This window comes from Bemisia tabaci, chromosome 6 (genome assembly GCF_918797505.1).
Source record: "Bemisia tabaci chromosome 6, PGI_BMITA_v3".
Lineage (NCBI taxonomy): Eukaryota > Metazoa > Arthropoda > Insecta > Hemiptera > Aleyrodidae > Bemisia > Bemisia tabaci.
The window spans coordinates 27,844,793-27,868,044 of NC_092798.1; the positions used below are offsets into that span (position 1 = coordinate 27,844,793).

Consider the following 23,252-nt stretch of genomic DNA (forward strand, 5'->3'; position numbering starts at 1 on the left):
TGTCAAGATTTTTAAAAATTCTGTAACTATTTCTAGCCTGAGAAGTTTTTACAAAACTGCATCCGGTTGACATTTATCTTCATTAACTCCTTAAGTAATGAGCCCCGATATGGGATGACAAGGGGAACTTCCCAAGCTGCCGCCTCCGATAGAGCTGAAATTTTTTTACGGACTCTTCGAATTCATTACGACCGCGTTTTTTTTTTTTTTTTTTTTTTTTTTTTCTCCCCTAAAAAAATCCCACAGACACCCTAAATAAATACCGAAAAGTCGGGTTTTGAGCGCGCTTTAGACACCCAATCACGCTGGGCCGCGCCAAGGGCTGAGTTAGGCAAGGCAAAGCAGCGCTGGAGCCAAAATGAATTGGGTTCTCATATAGGCTTCAGCGCTGCTTTGCCTCCTATGCCTAGCTTTGGCCGGATTTATTTATAGACCGTAGAAGCCGCATGGTCGAGTCAAATGAGCTCTAAAAAAGGGCAGTCTGAGAAAATCAATTTACAAAGCGGCCACCGGGACATAATATGCGTTTCACGCCGACCAGCTACCGCACTGTGCGTTAAGCGCAATGCGTGAAGTATTCTTACACTCTTGTAGGCGCTCTTATGCTCCTTGCGCCGACCGACGGCCGCACTGCGTTTGGCGCAATGCGTGAAGTATTCCTGCTCTCTTGCAGGCACTTACATCACACTTAGAAACGATGGTACAGCCTTAAATTTGAAATAAACTATAGAAACAGAGGAAAGACAAAAACTTCGAAGAGTGGCTAGGTAAAATTGATGAAATAGTTCATGCAGATCAGATTGCAGTAAATGAAAACAAGAAGCAGAAGCTAATGCGAGTAAAAATTCATTTTTCAAGTTGGGTCGGAAATAAAATGAAAATCTGTCAGATGAAGTCAGAAATGGTCAAAGCAGTCTAATGATTTTGAAAATTCTTACAATAATGATCTCGTAAGTATGTTTTCTCTGACAATGATTAATGCGGCATAACTTGGGCCGTTGCCTACGAGAATGGAGGCATTCTCGTAGGCAACGCTTGAGCATAACTCTGCGAGGCAGTTCAACACCAACTTGGGCAGTTAGTCGCCCGTTGAACTCGAAACTCAACGCTGGACTCACCGATGCCTTCTCTGTTTTGTTTTGTTTCACACGCCATGAAATGTAAGGTTAGGTTTTACAAGTAACAAGTACTTTATTCTCAAAAAATTTCAACTTGCATTTATCTCATCTAGAAATTTTTAATTTCTTGTGGATTCCGAAAATGTAGCAATTTGTAGAAACTGATATGAACTTCAATTAACTAGCCTGTGATTATTTTCCAATGCCATGGAGGAAACTCTGAGGGAGCAGCAAGAAAACGAATTGGAAGCTCTGAAGGTAGATATTCTCTCCTATGAGATGATTCCTAATGATTGCATTTTTACTCGTGATTTCTCAAGAAATTCTTAAAGTGTACGTTGTTACGCAAGTTTACTGCAACCAAAACTACACAGCCGTACATCTTCGGGAGGAATAAAATGCATTTGAAGAATTCCTGTCAAGCTTTCGTGGCTCCAGTCTTTTACCTAGACACATCCTCACTTTATGATATCATTTTGCCATGCTCTCAGTAGACATCTTATTCTGTACATTTTCTCATTTATTTAGAACTTGTGGCTGGACGGATTTTGTTCTTAATGAAAACGCATTTGCTGTTTATGAAGAAGAGTATACCTTTTTAACAGGGAACCAGAAAGGCTCACACTCAACTGTCATTTTGAAAGAGCCCCATCACATTTTATCTACACAAGGATTTCATCTAATATTTTACATTAAATCATTCTAAGGGAAATTATTGCTGTAAAAATTATAATTATGGTAAGATCTTACATCCAGTATCCAGGGTGTCACAAATCTTAACCAAGATGGAAAGCGAAGAGATAGTGAAAAAACTTCTCAACAAGTAAATCCAAAATATAAAAGGACTAGAGTACCTGTATAGCGAGAGTATGGACAGATCGCTTCATGGAGGGCTTAGGGCCCAAAAGTGCAGCCACCCTTCTAACCAACTTCTAACGCACAAAATTTCACTGCCAGTCTGCAGATTCCAATTCTAACCATGATGGCAAAGAATGTACAGAAATGAGCGTTCTTCCGCGAAATTGAGTAAATTTATGCAAAAACTGAGTCAAACACGTGCTTAATAAACGACGGTTCGTAACTATAGTATTAGTAAATCGTTCTGGATAATTGAAATTCATAGGTTGGCTGCATTTCTGGGCCCTAACTTTATTCGCAGAAGCATCGGTGAAGGCCTGATGGATTTTCGGAGTTTCACATCTGTCCATACTCTCGCTATACAGGTACTCTAAAAAGGACAAGAAATGATACAGAGGCCAGACATAGTAGGTAAATATTTTCAAGAGAGTGTTTTGTTAAGATCAAAAGAAAATCTGATGAAATTGTGCGCAGCAATGACAACCAGCAGGTTATCCCCAAAGAAAAAATGTGTCCGAGAATCTTCAAAGATGCAAACCAAGTAAATGTTATTATGATTGCATCATCTAGTTTCTGTGCATGTATTTGTCCGTGACTGAAGTTTTTGGAATGAATACGTATGTTAAAGGCATTTCACCAAAGAAATTTGTCTCTCATTATGACAAACTGACCCGTCAATTCTTCTTGGTCACCAACTGAGAGACAACGTTTAATTATCATGTCTGAGAAATTATAAGTATCATTTATCTTATTCATGTGACCGTCATTTAAAATTCATCTCATTTTTACTTGTTGCCAGGCAATTTTTGGCGAGGCTCTGCACGACAACCATGAAGACAATCCTAGTTATGAGTGGAAGCCACTGGATGTCACTATTTCCATCACTCCTCAGCAAGACAGTAGAGGATACAATCAAGTCCATGCTAAATTTGCCCTGCATGTTGTATGCTCGGAGAAATATCCAGATGAGTAAGTTCATTCCTCTACGGGAATAGACGATTCCGTACCCTCTACTTTTTCTTCATATAACTAGCTGCTAAGTAGTAAAAGCATGGAGCTAAGCATTCTGAAAATTCAGTGAATTGAGTCAACACCAACCGATTGCGGTGAACGCACGGGTCGTAAGACGGGATGTTGGAGTTTTTTAGAGGTTTCAGCTTTATGCTGAACTTTTTACGCATGTTGGCTAAAAAACTCCAACGTTTTCATTATAAATACCTTTGAAAGAAAGAGCACTCCCTCATACCTGCAGAATAATATGTTCAACTCAATGAAGGAAATATTAGAGAGATGAAGAAAATTAAAAGTCCCCATCCCAATCGGAGAACGCAATCTAATCACTTCAGAGGCAACAGTACTTACCCTTTTTTAATTTTTTAATCATTTGTCTCTATGATTCTCACCCTGAAAAAGAAGGAAAATTGTGCTCTACTCATTCAGTATCTTAAAAAAATATATAAAATAAAAAAGAAGAAGGCTTGCTAAGGTTCTATTGATGTTCTTTACTCGCATACCTACATACATATTGTATTTTTTCCCCCTCAGAAACTAATAACAATGTTCTTTTATGTGTATTGCAGAACACCAGAGTTATATCTGGAGCAAAGTAAAGGTTTATCCAGCATTCAGTTAGCAAATCTAAGAAGAGAATTGGAAACCATTGCCAATTCTCTTTGTGGTGAAGTAGTTGTATTTGAATTAGTTCAGCATGCCCAGGTAGGTACTAATATTTTTTTCATGATGTGGTAAAGATTCCAAAAGCTTTGTATCATAATTTAACATTGATATCAGCCAGTCTTTATTCTGTGTGCTTTTTTGTGAGGTGTGTAAAATAGTATCTGCATTTGATTTGAAATATTTCCAGTAAATCCCCATTTTATTGGTTGTATTAAACTCCAGTAGCCTTTATAAACTGTTAAGACCATTTCAAGTCCCCCCTCAACAAAGTATAGGATGGATAGATAGTTCATTTTCGACCATGCGAGCATTGACATCTGTAGTAATTTTCTCCCAGCAATTTTTAATTTAGACTAATTTAAATTAAATATTTGTTCCATAATTTTTATTTATATAATATTTTCTGTTATAGAATACAATAATTTTATTGAATTGTATAATTTGTTATTGATTTTTGCTTGATCAACATTCACAAATAGTTCTTCAATTTTGAGCACTCAGTCACAGAGAGTGAGAAAAACATAAATCCAAAAATAAAAATAGTCCAGTCTTCCCTGAATGAATTCATATGATCTGAAATTTACTTTAATTAGACATCATTTTTATTATTGATACTTTTTTACATTACTGGACCAGAACGGTCAAATCTTAACACACTGATCTAGTCATGGAAGAATAGATGTTGAAGTAGGTTTTCTGATTTTTATTTGCAGAAAATACTCAGCCAGTACAATAAACCTAGTCAGTCATTTTATGAAGAAATGATCTCCCGTCAAAAGCAACGGCAAGAAAAAGAATTGCAGCTTAAAAAGACAGAAGAACGAAGGAAGGTAAGTGCAACCTCTATTCAGTCACTTTCGCAACCAACCTCTATCAACTTTTTTTCTCTCACAAATACTTACATCTTTTTTTGCCTAATGTGTGCATTTAAAATACAGATGCATGACTATGGTAGTAGCTGTGAACACTCAATGTACACCATTAAGTAATTTAATTTCTCTTAGTTGCCATTTACATTTCATCTTTTTTTGTTATTTATAAATGCGTCCAGGTAAATTGTTAACAAAATTTCATCTTTAGTACTTTTGGGCTGTTTAATTGAACCTCTTCACATTTGTGAAAGTCAGTCATTAATTCAGAATGACCATCCCTTTTTTCTTTGTCTTCTAGATTTTTTTTTTCTGGTGATATTAAATTTTGAATCAATTTCTTTAGAAATCAAAATTCTTACTATCAGTGTTTGTCCAAATTTTAAGGAAAAAGAAATGCAGTTTGAAATACAGCATAAACAGGAGATTATGAAGAGAGGGCGCAGTTTGAGACTTCAAGACTCGGATTTAGAGGATGATTCTGATGATGATAGCTTCGATAATGACAAATTACTATCCAACAGGTTTAAGGAATTTGTCTCTTTTGATGAGTAAGTTTTGTCCTTATTTTTTTATACTCTTTTGAAAGAAAGTGAAGTCTCGAATACATACATAGTATGAGCATAATCTGAATCTGACCTCATTTTAGTATTAAGTGGTTTTGAGACCAATCGATTTAGAATTTGAATTGTATAGTCTTGCATGAAATCTGAAGAAATATGTCCTAGCAAGTAAATGAAATTCTAAACTTAAAATGAAACGAACTTTCTGCAAAAACAAAACCTTATTTCCTTTTTCAAAATAGAAAAATTTGAATAGGAGCAGAGTTTTTGTGTCTTTAGCACTATAAATCTTGATTTGATTCACTAGATACCTTCGGATTTTTCAAAATTCCTGAACCATGTCACAGTAAAATTAATTGATCTAGATGGAAACAACTTTCATTACTAACTTTTTTAATTATTTGGTAAATTTTGTTACCTCTAAGCTTGCATTGATTTTTATATTTTATTTTCAGTGACAATGAGGAAGAAAGCATAGTCAGTAGAAGTCCGATAAAAAAATATAGTGTACCTGATAGACCTAAGTATTTAGTAAGTATACCTCAAAGTTTTTTTTTTCCTCATTATCTTCTTTCCTCTTTGGTTGTAGTATTTTATTTGAATTGTCTTGTAATATGAATGTAGTTTCGGAGTTCTCATACATCTTTTTATCTTGAATTTCAAACGTTTTAATATCAAGTATTCCCTTAAATAAAACTATCTAGAACACTTTCTATTTTTTTTTCTTCTTGAAACTACAAACCAAGCCCTTGCTTTTTGGGACAGTCAGCTGGTTATCCACTTGATTTAACTAGCTTTAACGTTATTTTTGTCGAATATTTTGTGTTATTTTGGGTGTTTACACATTTACCTTTATTTTCTAATGATCTCCTAATTCTAATTTTCTCCTTTTCAGGATCTTCTAGAGAATAGTAACAACTGTAAAATTCCTTTTAACTTAAACTCAATACCTCGCGGGCATGTTCGACTAGAAAATGAGTTCGAAATTTTAGACTCAATTGGTAAAGGAGCGTTTGGCATTGTTTTAAAAGTGAGTACTTTTTTAGCATTCCCTTTTTTCTGTGAATGAATTAAATCAGATTCTTTTGGCAAGATATATTGACCAATAATCGAAGATGCATATTTTCAAAACACCAATGAGAAACTCTCATTTAGTGGTATGCAGTCTGGAAGAAAAGTGACATTTTTCCCATGAAATCTGTTAACTTTTTGCTGCATGTAATTTTGAAGGGGTTGTTAGAAGTAAATGGGCCTGTTGCAAACTTTTGCTAGAGCAAAACTAAGAGTTGTTTCTTACAGATAATGCCTCAAAAATCACGATGAGCGCATCGGCAAAGTCTGAAATGCACTCATAACTTCACAATCTGCCTAAGAAATTTGCGGTTTTTTGAGCTTCCCGCTTCGAAAACGATACCACGGTACAGGTGAACATTTTGTTAGAGGAGTCGTTCCATTGGCGGCAATACTCATCATGGCCGACGCCAGTCCGCCAAAACACGTGTGATGGGACGAGATAACATCTGAACAGGATTAAACCACATAACAATGGGCGTGCTTACGTTCATATTTTCCTCGCCCGCCTTGATTGACCCTGAACTCACCTCGAATTACGCGCGGAACTGCGGAAGCGTCGGCCATGATGAACATTGCCGACGATGGAACGACTCCTCTAACAAAATGTTCACCTGTGCCGTAGTATCGTTTTCGAAGCGGGAAGCTCAAAAAAACGCAAATTTCTTACGCAGATTGTGAAGTTATGAGTGCATTTAAGACTTTGCCGATGCGCTCATCGTGATTTTTGAGGCATAATCTATAGGAAACAACTCTTCATTCTGCTCTAGCAAAAGTTTGCAACAGGCCCATTCTAATATAAGCAAGAGAGAAGTTACGGGAATACTTATGGGACCACAGGAGGAGTAGTGACATCGGTGGATAAAAATGCATTTTTGACTTACAATTAACTTCAAATTTAATCATTAACAATCCTGTAATTTTTACCTAAATTATGCTCCAGGCAAGGTTTTTTTTTCACCTCCCCTAAACTCAATTCTGAATTTTCTATTTTAGGTACGTAATAAACTAGATGATTGTCTGTATGCTATCAAGCAAATAGAGCTAGATCCAAAAAACAAGCTTCTAAATAAAAAAATTATGAGAGAAGTGAAACTGTTATCGAGGCTGAATCATGAAAACGTCGTACGATACTTCAATTCCTGGATTGAAACTGTAGAAGAAAGTGGTAGCTTAGAAGATGAGAAAAAACAGGTTTGTCATCAAATATCATTCATCCAATTTAAACTTTTAAATGGAAATTATTAATCTACTACAGTAATATTTTAATCGACTTTTGCAAAAACGTCCAATGTCCAAGACAGTGTTTCAGAATTTGAGTGGACAATTTTCTTGTAACTTAACGACACAAGATGGTTTAAGATGTAAGGAATGTAGAACAATTTTACAAATAATCCCCTAAGTGTAATTAAAGGTTTACAAAAGAGATCGATCCGATTCATCAGTGTCGCGGGACAAAAGAAACCTACCGCAATTATGAAACCCTGTATAGGACAACGGACATTTTCGCATACGTCGATTCAATTATATTACGGTGATAAAAAGTATAAATCAATTATGAACTGGCTGCACAAGAAAACTAATACAGGTTGGACTTGAAGTTAGCTTTTCCTGATCTTTCTTTCTACAGAGCAGAATTTAACCCATGAAAGAACTCTAATTAGTGAATGCACAATTCCAGCACAATCGAAAAAACAATACATGAGAAAATGGATTAATATTACTTTAGTTTCCAACCAGTATGCCATCTTTAAAATATATCAAGGAAAATTTTTGCTGATTTCTCAAAAAGCATCGCAACTTTATCTTATCAGCCGAAAAAGTCGAGCTCAACACAATAAATATTTACATTTTAGTGTCAGATTCTTTGTGAATTTTGAGTCCCTCAGATTTAAAAATGTAAACAAGTGTGGTCTAGAGCATAATTTTTTCAGAAATTGACCTGCTTAGTGAAGAGGGTATTACACAAACGATGAAACTTGAAGGAATGGACCAGTAGACAAGATACAAATTTAAGTATCCTGATACATATTTATCAGCCAAAATTTATCATAGAACTAGATTTGTGCAGCAAAATTTGCTCTGAAATCGACCCAAGCTTTTAGTTGTCACTTGTTCAGGGAATTTTAAAGTCCCCACTTACAAGAAAAACAATTGTCTTCTTGAATCAAACCATGCATTGCAAGGGTTTTAAAAGGCTTCTTGATCGATCAGGGTTCCCTTCTCGCCTTCTATTGATCAAAGTATTAAAAACATGCAACAGCTTAACCAAAGCACTGAGATTGAGGTTTCCATATTTTTATATCATTGCGATTGTGCCTGTAACGTCTAGTGCACAATATGGCTGACGTAGACTTATTTTTTCATGTCCGGAAGGTTTGAATTTAAACATCAAGAAACATTGAATATCTTAGTTAAGAGTTAATTTCAATAATTTCTGTTACACCAATCAAGTTCTATGTAAAATTTTGGTTAAGTCACTTGTATCAGAAAGCTTAATTCGTTCTTGCCTACTGATTCATCGCCTATATAAATGCAGAATGCAGTGTGATTTTTATTATCATTTATTTGTTTTTTGTGTAAATACAGGAAACCAAAGAAGTCAAAAAAGGCATAGATCTTGTTCCTATGAAAGAATTAAGTCTTGGTTGGAATTTATCTGAGCCTCGAGGAAATTGTTTGAGCTCAGATGATGAAAGTTCTAGTGATGATGACACAGGCTGGATTTCATTCATGTACGTAATTTTTATCTAAGCTTTGCCAAGTTATGCAGAGGACTCTAACTCTTTTTCGCTCAATTTTCATGGAATTTGCTTTTTGTTACTTCCTGTAGCATGTACAGGAACTTTCTGTACACTACCTACACATAGAGTCACTGCATTGAAACAGTGGATTGTAAGACAAGGTATAAATTTAAGCATTTTGATGGATGTAAGTATGTTTTCACCTCAAAATCTCATGTAGCCCACGATTTTCGCCACAAAAATTACAGAACTTACTTAAAAATTAATCTGTGGTAGTCTTTCTATGAATACATACATATTTTTCTGCTCCTGGGAGTTGACACATTTTTCCATTGATCTCTTATGATTAGAAGTAATATGTATATTAGAGCCTAGAAGGCCGCCTCATAATGAAAATCAAGGAATACCGAAGTTAGCTCATTGAACCCCACCGTTGTTATTTTAGCCCAGGGATTTTTTAGGGGAAAATAAGAAATAAGATACGTATTTGGCAAACTTTGTAATGAAACCGTTGAAACGTGACAGGGTTAGTTACATATATTTGATCAACTTATCTCCTCATTGTAACTTTTTCAAAACTAATTTCCAGACGTGGTAGCACTGACTCATCCCCACAAGACTCAGAATCAACAGCAAGTGTTCCTCGAGTATCAGAACCAGTGAAATTGGATTCAGAAGCAAACATTTTGAACAATTTGAAACAGTGCATGTACATCCAAATGGAATACTGTGAGAAAAGTACCCTCAGGTTTGTATTTGCATCTCTTAAAGTCTCTTTAAAGCAGGATCCTTGCTTTCTTTCCCTCTACTTCAAGAAAATTGGATTTCTAAATGGTCAAAATTGAATAAAAACTTTTACCTTAAGAACTTTACTCTCTGGTTATTCACCATTATTTTCAAATGCAGTACTTAGATTTAAGTTCTAAGCTCTCACTGTACATATTTATGCATTTAGATAGTTCCGCCATTCTCAACCAGTTTAGATCATAACTCGTGGTTCACCTTATCTGCTCTTATTTTCAATGCTGAGTTATTCTACGCTGAGTTTTAATAAGAAAGTTGGTGATTTTGCCCTTGTGCGTTAAAATCAGTAGAAAACTGAGATGCTCAATACAAAGTAAAAAAATTCATTCTAGCACAATTTTCCCTCGCAGAGAAATGCTGTTTAGGTAACACTAGTTTTGACCAATCAGGTAAGCAACTGCAGACGCACTTCCAATCTGATTGGATGAATCATCAGTGCAGCGTAGCCTCCTGATTTTTTGCTTCCAAGTTCAAAGAGGCTATGAAAACCAGTCAGAGCTTTAGGCCTGAGGCCTTTGGTGGCAAGCAAACCTGCTCCTGCTATTTAGTGAGCAAATCATCCAAACTGCTTTGCTGAAGCCTCAGAGAGGCCATGTTTTCTTAAAATGTTTGTAACAAAAATTAAAAGCTTTAATCCTAAAGAGTGGTTAATATTCTATCTTTTTCAGGAATGCAATTGATCAATGTTTGTACCAAGATACAAAAAGAGTATGGCGGCTCCTCAGAGAAATAGTTGAAGGGCTAATGCATATCCATCAGCAGGGCATCATTCATCGTGACTTGAAACCTGTTAATATTTTCTTGGACTCAGAAGACCACGTAAAGATTGGTGATTTTGGACTTGCGACCACAGAAATTTTACAGAAGTAATAATATTTTTCATTTTTACTTTGTTTCAAGTTTAATATCAATTCATTTGTTATACTTACGATCCATTACTGCAGCCATATTATTCGAAACATAATCAGCTTTATACAGATCAATCTTGTTCCAACTTTACCAGGTGCCATGCTGAAAGTGCGCTAAAAATGCAGGCGCTGGTTTGGAGCAAAATTGACTTGTAAGATTTTACTAGTATGTATCATCGGTTACAATCTTTGTAGCGTCTGTCCCATCCATCCCTTCGTTTAAGCACTTCTTCTTTTTTACATCCTTTCTTGCCTCGTTTTCCTCCTTTATTCTTGGTTCCTATGACTTTGTTTTCCTCTGAGTCCTCTCTTCAATAAAGTGTATGCTTAATAATGGGTGAGCCGAACATCTTAATGGTTCCGAAGGAATTATTGACGACTCCTAATTTTCCGGAGTGAAGTTGGAACACCGCGTCTACACGATTGGTCGTGAAAAGTCTTCAAAAAATTTATAATATGTCCGGAGTTAGGAAGAGAGACAAATCAAATAAAAAATTAGCTTTTAATAAGTGCAGAAGTTCAGAGTAAACTGTGCATTTGTCAAAACATTAACTAGGCATTCATAATCTTTCTTTCTCTAAGCATGAACTTTTCTGATCGATAAGTGTTTTAATAATCATTCTAATAATTTATTTTCAGGAATATGTCGTATTATGACATTTTCCTGAAAATATTTGCTACTAACTAGTAAAAATTTTAATTTCTTTATAAAAGTAATGCAATGATTCTAATTTGTGTTTTCATGTCTATTTTTCAGGCAGCCAAGTAATGGTCCCAAAGTGATATACGCCCCTCCCGCAACTGCTCCTTCTCCAGATTCATCCTATTCAGGGCCCGTCGGAACAGCTCTGTACGTTGCACCAGAGCTTAATAAACACTGCAACAAAACTACTAGTATATCATATAACCAGGTCAGTGCTACAAAGAAACGACCGTTGTGAGAAAATACCATTGCTGGAATCTTCACAAGATTGACTCATGGAAAATGAAATGTAATCCCTCCAACTCCTCCATCCTCCTCATTCTCCTGCCGATTCCCGTGTTCCGAAGTTGTATCCCATGACTGAACTCAACAAGGTACTAAGCCTATCGCTCCACACATTAAGTTCTAAAATAACCTAAGTGTGCAGAACTTGGGCACTGCAGCACCTACAAACTAGCCAATCATGAGTTTTGTCGTAAGTTTAAGCTTACTTTGAAGGTTTTTCTCAAGCTTGGATTGAATTTGTAAAAACGCTGTACACACGCGAATATAAAAATGTGTGTATCTTTACAATCGTTGTCAATGAAGTAATTCTTTCGGACAGAAACAATGCAGTCCGAGGTTATTCATAGTCTAAAAACTTTATATCGGTCAATTGGCTGTTTCTAATTTTCAAGTTGGATTCGCTGAGACCTTTCCAATATTTCTCAGTGAACTTTTTTGCAGAATATCCACTAAGAAAAACGAGTGTTGAGAATTGCATAATTTGAAAATTTATTATTCAAAGATTCAGCGATACTTCAGGCCCAAAATTAATGAATTTGTAGCTGGTCAAAGCATTCTACCAGAAAACATGTACTACAGTATTGTTATGATGGAAATGCGAAATTTGCAAACGAAGTTTTGTCGTATTTTGAGAGAATTCGAGTGCATGTTATTCCTCCAATGTTTCAATCTTCGTTTACCATATTAGCATCATATTTCCTGTGTTTTTATCTGTTTGTATATTTTTATAATTTGTGTACTTTTCTTTTTCTTTCCAGAAAGTTGATATTTTTAGTTTAGGGATAATATTTTTTGAAATGTGTTATCCTCCAATCGGTACCAATATGGAGAGGTTCAAAATATTAAGCGATCTACGCCTCAGAGACTGCTCTATTCCTGCGGATTTTGACAAACCAGAGAACTCCAGACAAATACAAATAATAAAGTAAATGACATTATGTTTTTCAACAAAATTTATTATTTTTTCAGTACTTGAAAGAAACATTGATTTTCCTCTTTTATGTATAAAAAGTTTATTCAATCAAAGATCTATTTTATATCCAACGCAATCACAACTCAGTCAAAGTAGTAAATCTCTGGGTAGATGAAAGAAGTAATACATGAAATAAGCAGAAACCAGCAGAAAAAGAGGAGAACAATATTTACTTAACAGAAAACTGGGAAAAAGTCATATAATCTAGATTATTTCTGGCTATTAAATTGACTTTCATCAATGCTCAAGAAAAAGTTGAACAACTCATTCAATGATACTCATGTGAAAATTGCAAATCACTGAATAACGCCCTAATGAGGACATTATTCAGAGAGTAAAATCAAATCAACTGAAGAATAAAAAAACTGGCGTTTCAAGTTTTAGTTTCAATTTACCACTACTCAGTCGACTAATTAACTTACGGATGTACCGTTATATTTCCAGTCTGCCATCTGTTTCAATCGATCTCTTCCCGAATATCTTCTCAAATTGATTTTTAATTTACACTCTCTATGCATCATCATTCTATCCAAAAAAATGTTTTCTATCAATTCTCTTCAAATATTTTATCGACTGTGTACCAAGCTAAACTCAGTGATGACAAAAATACATAATGGGGTAGCAGTCTTCTAAAATAAAGTTTAAAATCAGAAATATTTATTTTATACTCTTCCCAAACATGATCCCATAGTTACACCACAATCTATAATTTTAGGTGGTTTGTTTAATTTCAGATGGCTCCTAAATCATGATCCTGCGAAACGACCCACTTCTCAAGAGCTCCTTCTCAGTGAATACATTCCTCCCGTCCACCTTGCTGATGCAGAGCTGTTAGATATGTTCAATCACACTCTATCAAATCCTAAAAGCAAAAGCTACAAGTACTTAATAGCATCTTGTTTCAATCAGGTAAAATGCTTGAATATTTTTGAGTCAAAACCTTATAGTTATTAGGGCTGATGCAATATCTATAAATTGCTTTGGAAACACATGATGCCAGAATAAATTTTAGTGAAAAATCCATTTCCGAGCTTTAAAAAGCAATATAAAGAGCATTTCTCATTGGCTTAAAGCTCATGAGGTCATATGAGGTGACCAAGCATGGTTTCAACCACCTTGAAATCAATATATCATGGCCACCATACAATTGAAATCACTCGAAACGATTTCATTTGAGGGGGGGGGGGGGAGGAGAATCACTCATTTCAAACGCTGAGAGGACAATCAGGATACTTAACCTCTTGGTACCTTTCCAACCTGGAAACAAATAAACAAATGCAGGTGAAAAGATACGATATTTTTCCGTTTGAAATGGGGTTGGATTTTTGGCGACTTTGGAAGTCTTTTTCTCAGCCAAAATTTAACAAAATTAAAAATGGAAACATGCAGGTTTTCTCATTCTTCACATACTCTTCGAAAAAGTCGTGCAAAAACTTAATTATTTTTTTCACCTCAATAAGTTAAGTAAATATTAATTTGCAGGAGCACCCTGTTAGTTTGCGAATAAAAGTATGCTGAACTGTATAGTTTTTTTTAGAGTTTTCTTCTGTATTTCTGAGGATGAAATTAAAATGTTATCATCTTATTTCAACAACACTCAATGACAACAAACGGCTGATCATTCAGATAAGATATAAAACAATTGCCCAATGTATTTAACATGAACTAGGTCAGTTATTTACATCTTGCTGAGTTTCAGTGATTCTGCTCACATAATCTGACTTTAATCAAATGAGGAAAGAAGCTTAGGTAGTCTTATTCAAAATAAATGAAACATAGTTTATGTAAAAGTTTAGATTGAAGTAGAGGGAAGAAAAGATTGATTTTATCGAACAAAGTGTGTTACAAATATAGAGTGTGTATCAAATAAATCAATCTATACTTAAAGCCAACAAGTCCATTTTCTGATGAGCCTGGAGTTCTGTACAAAAGCCCATTTTCTAGGGTTCATCATTTATCAGACAAGTTCGGTTTTAACATCAACTGATTCAAATATTTTGTCACACAGTTAGTCTCATACAAACAAGTTTTCCGTCGTAACATAAAAGATCACTCCTTTCTAGAAAACACCCCTTTTCCAGAGGTCAATATATGGATTTCTAAAAATTGATTAAAACTGTTTATTTCACATAGGCACATGAGAGTGTATTGTATCCTGACAATAACTTTTTTAAATTTTCCATTCATCATGTCTATCCAATCAATAAAATAGCTGTCATTTTACTTTATAGAAATACTCACCAGCAGAAGATCTAACTTTTAATCCAACAATTCCTACATCATCAAAAAACTTCAGACAGCATTATATGTTGGAAACAGTGATTGAAAAAGTGAAAAAAGTTTTCCAGCTGCATGGAGGAATCTGTCTCCAGACGCCGTTCTTTATTCCAAACTCAGAACTGATCAGGAGTGACTCTTCCGTTCGACTGATGACGTGTTGGGGTGGGCTGGTCCATGCTCCTCATGACTTACATGTACCATTTGCCAGATATTTAGCCCACAATCCTATTATCAATATCAAACGGTATACAGTTGACAGAGTTTTCAGGGAAAGAAGAGTGTTTGGCGTGCATCCCAAAGAACTTTATGAATGTGCTTTTGATATCGTATCTGCTGCACCAGGTATTTTACCTATGATTTTAATATTTCCTTCAAGATCCAAGTGAAATTCTCTAACTAATTTCTCCACCATAGCACACATAATACGTATGAAGGACCATTCTGGAAAAGGGTGCATATGCAATTTTCGCTGCTTAAATTGTGCTGCTTTCAATTTCTTTTGTCAATCGTAAGTTTTTTTTTGTATATGTATGCCTTCTAAAATATTCTAATCTTATGAGGCAGTTTTCCTGGCAGTTTTTCCTGGAACTAAAAGCTTTCCTGCAGGGTTAGGTGAATTTTTATGGAAATAAAAGAACAGCAAATTTGCACAATCTTAGCAACCCTTTTTTCTGAATAGTTCTTTATATAACGTCAAAGAATAATTAGTCCCACTCATTTTCACAAAGGTATGAAGTACATCAGAATACTGAAGCCAATTTCTTGTAAAAACCTTCAAATCATCACATTAATGTAAATGCTTGTTACTGGAAATAAGTTATCAATAATTTTTATGCACTGATAGTATGTCTGAGTCACCAGTATTTTAATGGCTTCTTGTGGAGCATTGAGTAAGATGCTTCTTGAGAATCTCGTCATCGTTTTTCTGAGAAGTTGCATCACTGAACTTGAACGTTCCTGTAACTTCAAATGGGCTATCAATGATTTCCATGCACAAATATTTTGCCTCAGTCATCTATATTTTAATGACTTTCGGGATAACAGTTAATTAAATGCTTCTAGGGAGTACTGACATTATTTTTCAAAGAGGTGGAGTCATTAACCTTGTCAGACATAAAGGAGAAAGGAGACAAGTAACACAAACAAAACAGATTGGTCAACTTGCGACTTGCCCAGTGAAAAAAATATATTATTTTGTGGACTCGCAATGATCTTTAAAATTAGGTTCTTTTCCAACGGAAGTGTACTTTTGTCTTACTTCAACAGTATACCAGAGAATGTGAAGTATCATTTTAAACTAATGTTCAAGAAAAAGAAAACTGTGATTTTTCTGTTTTAAGCCGTAAATTTTTCTCCCATCATAGCGTTGAATAAATCTTTGATGCATTGTCACTCGATTTTATTTATTTGTATTTGATGCCAGGAAATCTATTGGATGATGCTGAACTGTTATCAATTATTTGGGAAATATTTAACATGTTTCCATCTGTATTCGCACAAAAGACTTGGTTCATAAGGCTCTCTCACACTTCATTAATTCACGCTATCTTACTTCATTGTGGCTTTGAGGAAGATAAGCATGCTTATGTCATCCGTCTCTTAAGCAGCTTAAAAGTAAGTATATGGCTAAATTTCATTTAAATACAATTTTTTTAAAGTGAAAATCATGCCTGTCAAAACAATTTCCACTACGTTTCATTCTTCAAATTCATCTCAAAACTGATTGATACAGCAACCAGACAGTCAAACTTACCTTATTTTTCAATATAAAATTTAGTACAAGGAATTGAAGAAGGCACCAAAATTTATCTAAAGTTGATGCACTCATGTCAGCGTCAGCTCATAAATAAAGTTGATTCTACTAATCTTTGGAATATGTCAATTTGATCATCAATCTACATGCATTGCCAGGTGTTTTTCCGAGTTGATCACTCTAATCACTTTTTTTTCATTAGATAATACTAACAATATGGCAGAACTAAGCAAATAGAGGGAGTGAATCCAGAAAATGGTATCAATCCATCGAAATTGGAGCAATCATTTCAAGAAAATCTTTACTAATTTTAATTTTAATAGCGAATGCATCGAGCCCAATGAAGTTAGTTATTGCTTGATTCAGTTCTTTAAGTCCAATTTTTCTTAAATTAATTTTTCTGCTTCATCAGATTGGATAGTTCAATTTTATATTTTCAGAAGGCTAATCTGAGTTTGTCGACTATAGATGCACGAAATTAAAAAAAATATGAAACCTCAAAAAAAATTAACTATTCAATACAAGGACTTATGTCTGTTCCAGCCTCACGAAAATGCAGATGAAATCGGTAAAATCAAAGGTGCGACAGAACATGGTCTCAAAACTCTGAAAGGTTTTGTCAATTCTGATCATAACCTGAAGAAACTAAAAGGAATTTGTAGCTCAATTACAAAGAAGGAAAACAGAGCAGCTCTTTTATGTCGGCAAGCAATCAAAGACTTAGAATTGGTCGTGAAGCATATTGAATCATTGGGAATTGAGGTGAATCTTTTTTTCCGTTTGTTTCATTCTTGTATTTTAATCTATGAATCAATCTTTTGGGCAAGAAGAAAGATAAATTGTGTGAAATATTTTAAATCTACAAATTTTTCTGGCAGGCAAAATTATGATCTGCAAAGCGTTGCTCTAGACTCAATTTAGATCCCTCCAAAATGTTCCTCTTGTGAAATTAACACTAGCACAGGTATTTGCAGACATTTTTCGAATCAAGAAATTAAAGAATTAGAAATTAACAATACCGTAAGTAAATTTTTATTTTCGACTGACATTAAGTTTTCATCATTGTAGATGCCAGTTCTTATTGCTCCTGGGTTGTTAACCAATGCGTCTCATTACTCTGGCCTGATGTACCAAATTGTTCGAGAGTACAAAAGCAAAGAAGGTCAAAGCGTTCGTGACATCCTCGCATCAGGAGGACGCTATGACTCATTGATTGCCAGCTTCAGGTAATCTCTTTAAGCTGTTGTTTTATATATTGTAATTTATTAAAAAATATCAAATCATTCGTCCTAAAACTGGTATCAGTTGTACTGTTGGGGACAATTATTATAAATTCCATAACATCAAGATAATGCAAAAATGTCTTCTTTTGACTAAATCAATTAATTATGTACCTGTTTTCCCTAAAAAAGTATGTTCTTGGTTGACTTGTTTTGATATTGCTTCCCCTTCCCCATATTTTTATCCTCCAAGTCTAAAGAACAGCCAGAATTGTTAAACAGTACCAATCAACAGTTGAATGATGTTCTTCTATCAAGCCTCGCGCACTGTGTTTTCTCTTAAACAAAGTTTTGTCAAATATTAAAACAATAGCAATAACTAATACACTCAAGTTTATGATCATTTCTCCTTAAGTGTGGAATATTTCAGTTAGCACCACACAGAAAAAAAAAAAAAATTGCTGATTCAACAATTCAATTGCTAAAAACAGTGAGTGCAATGTTTCAACGCAGATTTTACAACAAAAAAATGCTACTTTAACCACCCCCGTGGTTAAATTAGTTTACAATGTGGTTAAAGTAGCATTTCTTTGTTGTAAAATCTGCGTTAAAACATTGCACTCACTGTTTTTAGCAATTGAATTGTTGAATTAGCAATTTTTTTTTTTCTGTGCTGAAGACTTTTATCCAACCCATCGCATGTATGCTCTCAACGTGTGTAGCATTACTTGTCTCAGTTTACAATCATGTTATCCTAAATTTTTTCAATTGTGAAGGAGTAGTTTCATATTCTAAAGACTGCAGACTGTGGAAATTTTGATGTGCATTTAACAAGTTTGTGTCTTGAAATTCTGAATTATTCCGGTGGTTTGGGAAGTAGAAAAAAAATCTTAACCGTTGTAAACCCAAGCAAATTATTTAATTAAAATACATATCTTCACCTAGTTTATCAATTACTGTCTTTCTGATTCCAGACAGCTTGTTAGGTGTAGTACTGACATATCACTGTCAGCTGCAGGGATCAGTTTATCTCTTGATAGATTTGTTACGGCTCTGTTACCTGAATTGAAAACCTTGGCCATAACTGACGTGCTTATCTGTTCTGTTGGTCAGAACTCGATGGCACAGGAGAAGCTAAGTGTCGCAAAAGATTTATGGTCTGCTGGTGTTCGATGTTGCTCAATTTCAGAATCTGTCTCTGTTAGTATCAGTTTTCTCTCTCTTTCTAAAGACTTATTTTCTAGTCTAATTTTATTTTATCACTTTTATGCAGGCCTGATACTGTGATGGCTGGACAAACAAAGCTTATGCCCTCGTCAAAGAAGGGAGAAGGAAAAGATTTTGTTTAGCTTATGATCATAATGTCAATTCTTGTTTTAAGCATTTCCTTCTCTGACAATTTGACTTGAATTTATTTTTGTACAAATCCCCTCCTTTCCTTGGAATAATGTAGAAAAATATAGAGGAAAATATTAAGTTATTTCAAAGTAAATCATAAGAAACCAATCTTTGTCCTCATGCTATCCTTACAAATCTCAAATATGTATCCTTTATATACAGAGTGATCCAAAAGTCCTGCATAATCCTTATGAATTTTACAGTTGTTGCCTCTTTTCAAGGCGGACCCTTTGAAAGTTTGAGGGTTCCCAAAAGCCGTTTCCTCTGACTAAGGAGCGCTCCTAAAATTTCAAGTTCCTGTCTCAATTTGTTCACAAGTTACAGAGGCGATATCTGGTACTGTTGGTGCGAAGCCCTGTATATGAAGATGAAAAAGAAATAGTAAAAGATATGATCATCCACAGTATCTGTATATATTACCAATTTTTGGAGGATAGGTGACTTGCCCAGATGTGACCACCGCCTCATATATTATGATTGTCACTATCTTGTTTTCACCAGTGATGCACTTTAAGCTATCAGTCTAAATTTTATTTATCAATGATTGATAAGGAAAGTGTGCTATGTGAGATCATCTATCATAATCCTCAACAAAAGTCTTCTTTTTCTGTAAAATAAACAAGATCATTCTTCCAACGAATAATTGATTGAACTATGATTTAGAACTAACAACAAGTCCATTGGAACGCTGAACTGAAGCTTAATGGACACATTTTGATAGTTGCGTCCTATAGGTCCTCAATAAATTGCATGAGCCATCCACACACTGTAATTTCTTTGTTTCTTTTACCATCAGAGTTTAGAGGAAGTGCAGGCAAAATGCTCAGAGATGAACGTTCGACATATTGTGATGCTCAAAGAATCAGAACCCGGAAGTGTTCGGATACGAACCAGAATAAAAGACAGGTAAGAAGCCTGCTGTCCATAGCATGATAAAACTTTCTTTTGATATTACACATAATTATGTTTAGATTTTCCAAGATACAAGTAGAATACTAAATATTTATCTGTAAAAGTCATCACTTATCATAAGTTTGTGTGTATTTACCATATCTAAAACCTCTTAAAATTGTTATGAAAAAGGTATGTAATAGTAATTTCATAATATGACTGCACTAAATGCCATCAAATATTCAATTGAAATCAATTTTTTATATTTTAAAATACCATTATGATTATATTATATTTTTTTTCCTTTTTACCTTGGAAGAGGGAGCACTTCCGGCATAAGTATCTCTGACAGGCCACAGGCCAATGTCAGCAATGCACACTCACTTGCTTGAAATTATCTACTTGCAGTAAAATTAGAACACACAATGAAAAATGAAAAAACCGTTAAAAAAACTAAAAAATTGCACAAAGAAAGTAATCGATATTAAGAAACGACCCAGCATACTCAATATGTTTATAAGGACGGACTTCTGCATTGATATTATTATTATAATATTTTATAAACGGAACGGATATTAAAGTAAACAACTGCCTAACTGCCTTAAAAACCAGTTTACGATTTTCAAAACCACTAACGGTATTAATTTGTCGTCTAAATGTTTATCTCTCATAGTATCAAGTATCATGTCATTCTTTCTATTTACACAAGTGTACTTCTTGCACTTGCTGTTCTTTTAGCCCACTCTTATCTTTTTTCACGGTTTCTTGTAAACTTAATTACAAATCCAATCTTCTTTTTTTAAAAAAAATTCTCACACCAAGTTCATTTATTATATTTCATTTCCTTGTGCAGGTTTCAGGAGAAGAAAGTTAGTATTAGTGAACTGGTGGAATGTTTTAGTCGGGATAAAATTGAATCAAATACTGTCATTCGACATGAACGAGCTATGTCTACCTCAGATTCAATTCACGTCAATGTGACCTTTATATTGGAAGAAAAATTGAACACAAGCACTAGACGACGCTATGAAAATCAGGTATGTTGGCCCAGGTTGCTCATTTCAATCTTTGTATTTTCCACAAAATGAATATTGTTCACTGCATAGCCCTTATGGTGGCCCCCAAGAAACTGCCTCACACCAAGTAGAATTTTTGAACTTTCCTTGCAGGTCAAATTCCTGTAATTTTTTTCAATTTTTACATCTAAAGCTTAACTAGGGCCTTATTTTTCAAAAATTTTAAAATTTCAAGAATTCAAGGTTTTTAAAATATGCGTATGCTTTAAGACTTATGCACTCAATGATTACAAAATAAGTGTCTCGTGAATAAGAGGATTGTGAGTGACATTAAATCTTAAAGCTGTATCAATTCACCTGCAAAAATAATAATAGATGCTTAGAATATGAAGGAAGGTTCATTTTATCTCTCAACATGTTTTCCAGGAGAAAAATCACACAATGTTTGTCTTGTTACAGATACTCAACACTATATCTATCTCTCTTCAAAAATTATCGCACAAAATGAAAGTTGAAGTTTTGGCACTCAATGTTGAATTTGATGTGGTTAAGTTCCTTGTCTTTATTGACCTTGATAATGTTCAGCAAAGCTTAAATTCCATCGTTAAAAAGTAAGTTCCCTTATCCAAAAAAAATAGCCTCTTTCTACATTTCTCAATAATCAGATTTTATTTCAATTGGTCAGTGGCGTAAAATTTCTGCAGAATATCGGACAGCCCTTCTCTTTGTAAAATTTCATGAAAAACCAAGAAGTCCATTAAAATGTTTAATTAAGCACTTTAAGGGCAAGAGAGCTGATTAAAATATGACCAACCAGAGGCTGATAGTTGTGACAACGTAGCTAGACCATGGTTTCAGCTGAGCCTCAGCGAATCAGTGAATGCAGTTTCCCTCGCCTGCTTACATTACAGCAGATCACCAAATGACTCCGAATTTTGGCGACTTCAAAATTGATTTTTGCCGCCATTTCGAGTTAAAAAAAAATATTACTATGGAAGATCCCTTAATTGGACTGTGTTTAGCAGGGAGGAATCAAGCCACATCCGCTCCTGCCAAATTTAACCGGGTAATTAAAGTTTTTACAAGAGAACATTTGTGCTGATTCCTTTGAAAATTTAAAGGAATTTGTTTCGCTTTATGCAGAAAATTCACTGAAATTTTCACAAAAATCTGCACAACCGTTTTCATGTAACAAATTGAATTGCCCAATTAATTTAGCAGTAGCTGATGTGGCTTGGATCCTTTCTGCCTCCCGCAGTCCAATTGAAATTGCTCTATAAGTTCCAGAACTTAAAGCTTCCTGTGTCAATACTGGAAATGGAATACAAATCAAAACGCTTAAATTTGAAGAAATATTTTTAAACTATGTAAAAACTTGTTTGTTTTCAGATTTCCCCAGCAAAAAAAATCTCTCCTGAAACTTGGTGATCATTTAGAAGAATTTGGAACCAAATCAAACCTGATCGCTGTAATTTTTTACAGTATAGTCGATAATATGTTCCGAATGTTGTTATGACTCATGTCTGCGACCTCACGTCTCTAAATCATAATTTCGCATGAAGATGAGAATGCAGTGATAATTTTTGCGTAATAGATGTTTGTAACATTGCATCCTTTAAAGTAATCGTACTAAGATTCCTAATTTCTTTTAATTTATTTCTATTTGTGTTTAAGATTTTTTTTCTCTTTCTCTTTGGATGTACCAGTGATTTTTTAACTGCCAAAATCTTAAATTTTCCTCTCTTTTGAAAGAAAAAAAAAAAAAAAAAAAAATCAGTTATTAATTTTTTAAGTACGTTTTTCGTATACTGTTTTTCACAATCAGTTCAGCTCCTGGAGGAGCCTAAAGAAAAATATTTTGTTGCTTTTATTGTTTTTTTTTTTTTTTAATAAAAAAATTAAAATACTTCTGTACGGATTTTTCTGATTTTGAACATCATTAGTGCCTTCAAACAACAATAAGAAAAGACATGGTTTAAATCAGTACGTACCTAGGACGTACATTTTTTTATATATATATATATATTTTATTCTGTCAAACATCTTGATATTGAAAACTCTTAATTTTTCTCACTATAAAATATTGTAAGACACTGAACCACTAGTCAGCGTAAGAATTAC

General features: G+C 34.4%; 1 protein-coding gene across 1 annotated transcript; it reads left to right on the forward strand.

Moving 5' to 3' along the window:
* Positions 1–1,109: 1,109 nt before the first annotated feature.
* Positions 1,110–23,045, forward strand: Gcn2 (eukaryotic translation initiation factor 2 alpha kinase Gcn2). The gene is made up of 23 exons (XM_019047627.2): positions 1,110–1,376; positions 2,776–2,945; positions 3,557–3,692; positions 4,367–4,483; positions 4,910–5,073; positions 5,541–5,616; positions 5,981–6,115; positions 7,153–7,350; positions 8,746–8,891; positions 9,490–9,648; positions 10,373–10,570; positions 11,370–11,523; positions 12,359–12,525; positions 13,308–13,482; positions 14,805–15,195; positions 16,277–16,467; positions 17,150–17,368; positions 17,675–17,832; positions 18,801–19,026; positions 20,021–20,130; positions 20,969–21,152; positions 21,591–21,742; positions 22,521–23,045. The coding sequence occupies exons 1-23, from the start codon at positions 1,326–1,328 to the stop codon at positions 22,645–22,647; spliced, it is 3,804 nt and encodes a 1,267-aa protein (XP_018903172.2). The 5' UTR covers positions 1,110–1,325; the 3' UTR covers positions 22,648–23,045.
* Positions 23,046–23,252: the final 207 nt, after the last annotated feature.